This window comes from Macrotis lagotis, chromosome 5 (genome assembly GCF_037893015.1).
Source record: "Macrotis lagotis isolate mMagLag1 chromosome 5, bilby.v1.9.chrom.fasta, whole genome shotgun sequence".
Taxonomy (NCBI): domain Eukaryota; kingdom Metazoa; phylum Chordata; class Mammalia; order Peramelemorphia; family Peramelidae; genus Macrotis; species Macrotis lagotis.
This window is the reverse complement of record NC_133662.1, coordinates 70,497,071-70,502,489: the sequence shown is the minus strand read 5'-3', so window position 1 is coordinate 70,502,489 and position 5,419 is coordinate 70,497,071. Positions and strand designations below refer to the sequence as shown.

At 35.2% G+C, this 5,419-nt stretch overlaps 1 protein-coding gene across 1 annotated transcript; it reads right to left on the bottom strand.

Moving 5' to 3' along the window:
• Positions 1-1,754: 1,754 nt before the first annotated feature.
• LOC141489754 (small ribosomal subunit protein eS27-like) lies at positions 1,755-2,009 on the bottom strand. Its single transcript, XM_074190204.1, has one exon. It carries the CDS (start codon positions 2,007-2,009, stop codon positions 1,755-1,757), a length of 255 nt encoding a protein of 84 aa, XP_074046305.1.
• Positions 2,010-5,419: the final 3,410 nt, after the last annotated feature.

Below are 5,419 nucleotides of genomic sequence, written 5' to 3'. Positions count from 1 at the left end.
TCACAGGAGAAATCTTTGGTTGTAGTAGTGTCAATGCTTTTAAAAGTTAATTAACATCCATTATTTCATTTGATATTTTATCCTGTGCCTGCCACATAGTACATATGTAACCTTGGAAAAGGAACTTAACCACTTTGCTCTGCTCCTTAATTTCCTTACTTCTAAGACATGATACTGAATTGAATTGAATTGAATTGAATTGAATTGAAAAGGACATTTGAATGGGAGTCAGGACACTTGGATCCTAGTTCTAGTTCTACCACTAACTAGGAGTATTGTTGTTTGGTTCTTTCAATCATGTCTAACTCTTTGTGACCCAACTTGAAGTTTTCTTGGTAAAGATATTGGAGTGGTTTGTCATTTCTTTCTTTTGCTCATTTTACAGATGAGGAAACAGAGGCAAGCAGGGTTAGGTGATTTGTCCAAGGTCACATAGCTAGGAGGTGTCTGAGATCCAATTTGAACTCAGATCTTCCTGACTCAAAGTCTGGTACTCCATCTACTGCCCTAAATACTAGCAGTAGGACCTTAGTCAAAATGACTTAATTTTGCAGAGACTCAGTTTCTTAATTTTACAAATGTGGGAGGTTGGACAAATTATCTCTAAAACTCTTTTCAATGCTAATAATTTTATGATTCTACCAAGTATTGAACATTTTGTATATCATACACTACACAATATACATCATACCTTGATATCTCTGATTACCATCCCCCAAGAGATAAACATTACTAGAAATGTCCCCAGGAAATAGCTGCTATATCATGAATCCTATGGAAATTTTGGTCAAGCAATAATTCAGATTTTATATTTTTCTCTTACTGTTTTCTATAACTTTGTGGATAAATCTCAAATAAGTAGTATGATATTTAAGTACTTAATGGTGAAGAAATAAGGTTTTGAACTTCAGGGGACATTTTTGATGGTGTATCATTTAAATTTTTTTTAAATTTAATGTTTAAAAAAACCTGCATCATATTTACATGATTAAAGTCCTTTTGGCAGGGATTTGGGAGAATGACATTTACTAAGGAGAGAAGAGAAGAAGTTACCAGGAATTATTGGTATTTGGGAGGACTTACATTTGGCTGAGAGTATGGTGTAGAATTTCTAATTTTTTAAAAATTAAATTTAAGGCAAAGTTTCCCCAAAATTTTGCTTTTAGAAGGCAGCTAGGTGGTGTAGTGGATAGAGAACTGGTTCTGGAGTCAGGAGGACCTGAGTTCAAATGTGACCTCAGACATGTAATAATTGCCTAGCTGTGTAACCTTGGGCAAGTCACTCTTAACCCCATTGCCATAAATAAAAAAAAAAGTGTTTTTATGTTTTAGTGCTACATTCTTTCTCTCTCCCCAACTCTTCCTCTACTCACTGAGGAGTTAAGAGATATGATACACATTATACATATATAATCATGCAAAACATATATTTCCTCATTAGCCATGTTCCCCCCAAAAGAGCAAGAAAAATAAATGAAAAAAAATGCTTCAATTTGCCCTCTGAATCTATTGGTTCTTTATCTGGAGATAGTCATTTTTTTATGAGTCCTTTGGGATTGGGAGGGATCATTGTATTGAACAAGTTACTACATTTTTCACAGAAAGGAAAAGAACCCATGTACAAAGAAATCTTATAATACCCCTTTTTTATATTAGCAAAGAAATTGTTATTTAAATGTCATGAAATATTATTATGTTTTTTTATCAAATTTCTTCTATTTTTTTACAATTCCTCATTCATCTTGATTCAGTTATTAGTGCTGCTTCCGTCTGAGGGAGCATTCTTCTGTAAGTCTTGCCTTTCCTTCAGTGGGCTGACAGAGCACAGTGGAGCATCCGACACAGAGAACCACTGTCTGTGCATGGCTGAAGACCGTGGTGATTTTATAGCACCCGGGGCACTTTGTGTCCATGAAATAGGAATTGGGGCTCTGCACCAGGCATTTCTTCTTGTGCTTCTGCTTCTCCTCCTTGGGAGAAGGGTTCAGGAGGTCTTTAGCAAGAGGCATGTTGGCACAGGGAGATCTTTACTGCCAGAAAGAATATATTATTATGTTTTAAGAAATGATAAAAGGGACAAACAGAAACGTAGAAAGACTTGTACAAATTGATGTAGAATGAATTGGTCAGAATTGAGAGGAATATATACACTAGCAACCTCATAAACACAAACTTTGAGAGACTTGGGAACTATGATCTTTGTAAACAGGCATGTTCTGGGAACCTATGTTCCTAGACATACTTATGAAAGACACATTTAGTCAAATTTATTATATGGTGAGAGGAATTCATGTTTCTGATAATATAGGGCTGCTAAAATTCTCTGTTATCTTTCCATGTTGACTCCTCTCCTCTTCATTGGGTATATTGTTTCTTTTGGACCCTTATTGGCATGAGGCTGTTAATTTCTCTATTCCGTTTTAGCTTTTTTGCCACACATAGAGAAAAGAAGTTGGTTCTAGAATCACAAAATCTGATTTCAAATCTCATTTCAGATACTTGCTACCTGAACAAATCACTTAAACTCCATAGGCCTCAGTTTCTTTATATATAAAATGAGATGGGTAGGTTTGCAGGCACTTTGGACTTGGCATTCCCTTGGTTCCCATTGCCTAGAGTATAGGGACTAAAAAGCCTCTCTCCATTTAAGACAGAATAAAAGTTCTTTAACTCTAGTCAGAAGCTAGGGTTTACTACATCTGGTCAAAAGCTACTAAACAAAGTTAAGTATAAATTTCTAGGCAAAAAATGAATTTTCTTTTAACTCACTGGGTCAAACATTGAGTCATAGTCTGTTTTCCAATACTATTAACTAAGTGGTAGAGTAATACAGAATGTTTTCTATCAGAAACAGGATGCTTTCATGTTAGGTGATCTATGTGTGTGTTCCAAAGTACAGGTTAAATCAATAAATTCAAGATTTTTCAAGTTTTTCCTAAAAAGCTCTCTTTGTGAAGCTGCTTTTCAGTGATATGAAATAAAGTTGACTTCTAACTACAGGAGTAAAAGATGAGAAAATTCATATCATGGATCACAAGATCATAGATTCTAAGCTAGGAAATGGAAAATCAAGGTAAGGGAGTTTAAGTGATTTTCCTCTATATGATTCCTGGAAAGTACAGCAACACATGATTTGTGGCAGAGTGTTATAAGATTAGTATTTGGAACCCTAAATCTTATAATAGTCTCAGACTATCAAGATAAAGTAAGTACAAAAAAGGTATTTTTATGAATAGGAAATAGAAAAGCTCTGACAATATTATAATAACCTAGTGTCTTCCCAACTTTGAACTAAATATCATAATCCCTACTGTATTTATGAGGAAATAAAAATAATAGTAAAGAAAAAAAGGGAGCTTTTCTCAGCGGTGGCGGCGGAGGATGTGGGCGGCCGCCAGGGCTAGAGGTGCTTCGTGGAAGGCCCGCACTGGCTGCCCTGTTGCTGGTTGGAACATGTCACCTGTGAGCACCCATTTGCCCTAGGACTAGGCAGGCCCTGAGAGAGCTCCTGAGGTCGAGTCTTCGTGGCCTTGGAAAATTGAAAGTTAATAAGTGATTTTGCAGTATCAGGTAGTAAGATTGTATCTCTAATGTTAACTCCTTAAAGGTGGCTAATGTTACCACATTATGTATATATATTCTCTACAGGGATACATTTGCAGGAGTCTGACCCCTGACATGGAGTAGTATAAAATAACATTGTAAAAAGAAAAAAAGGGAAAAAATCAACTCGATTAAGAATACACAGAGGAGGTCCATGTTGTACTTGATACAATTTTGAGAGTATTAAGAGATCGATAATATGATAATAAAAATATATGAAGTATGAAAGTCATAGTAAAAATCAAGGATATTCTTAATACTGATGAAAGGTTATTAAGAAAGCTTTAATTACTACTGATGAGGCAGCTAGGTGCTGCAGTGGACAGACCACTGACCATGGAGTCAGGAGCATCTGAGTTCAAATGTGACCTCAGACACTTAATAATTACCTAACTGTGTGACCTTAGGCAAGTCACTTAACCCTACTGCCTTGCAAAAAAAATGAAAAATAATTATTCTTGACCTATATACTTCCTTCCCAATCTCTAAAAAAAAAAGTTTTTGTGAATAATTTTCACTCACATTGAGGATATCTTTGGTGAAAGGGAGAATATCTTTATTGATGAAGGAGAAGATATCTTTTTTTTAAGGTTTTTGCAAGGCAATGGGGTCAAGTGGCTTGCCCAAGGCCACACAGCTAAGTAATTATTAAGTGTCTGAAGCTGGATTTGAACTCAGGTACTTCTAACTCCAGGGCTGGTGCTCTATCCACTGCGCCACCTAGCTGCCCCAAGGGGAGGACTTCTTTAAAAAGGGGAGAATAGTCAGACTTTCATGAATGACTTCGATAGCACGATCACATCTTTACAGACACACAATTGATGAGAATACAAGATCCTACTGTATTATCTGCTGGCTCTTAAAAACCACCAAAAATTCTTTCAAAGATTTTCCTATATCGAGATGTCTCCCTAACATTAATACATTGAAATCATGTGGAATTCATTGAATAATATAACAATGTAGATTACATTTTTGATTAACTTCTATTAATATCAATGGAAGAATAAAATAGGGAAAACTATGGTTTCCAAAGTATTTGTCATTGTTTTGGATGCTGCCTAGTATAATGTTCAGATGGAAAAGTGATTGCTTATCAATTGTGAGGTCCTCTAAATCATCCTATTTGGAAATGATATTGTGCTGATTGCATCCAGATTTATAATATTTCAGACCCTTCTAAACAAGATCTTTAATCACACAAAAGAGTTTAATTTAACAAATCATATAGGAAAACCCAGTGGATGAACAATGTCTATTGCCCAGACTATGATATGAAGTTGAGTGACCATATTTACATATAGAACAGATACATTTATACATAGTAACATATACCTGCCAAGTCTGTATCAATTGAGAGATAGTGTTCATAACAAAAAAAGATAATCTCACTCTACTTCTTTCTGATCCAATTACATCTAGTTACATTTTTAGTCTTAATTGGTAATTTAAGCAAGAACATTGTTAACAGCTCATCAGAAGCAGGTGACTATGAGATCATGCCATGTAACTGATGTTCAAGGAATTTGAATGAGAAAAGTTGAAAAAGATAATATAGAGAGACATATTAAGTAACTTCAAATATCTGAAGGACTTTCATGTGGCAGAAGGGATTAGGTTTCTTTTGTTTATCCCTAGAAGGCAGACTTAGGAGCAATCAAAGGGAGTTTCAGACAGATTTTAAACCATATATTCATTCTTCAGTACAACACACTTACAATCATCAGATCTTTGTTTGTTTCTCTACACATTTCTTATCATCCCTTTCTGACTACGACAGAACCGTTGATGTAAATTTATTTAAACCATCTCTCAC

Coding starts and splice junctions, on each gene's coding strand:
- LOC141489754 (XM_074190204.1), bottom strand. CDS start 2,009: ATGCCTCTTGCTAAAGACCTCCTGAACCCTTCTCCCAAGGAGGAGAAG.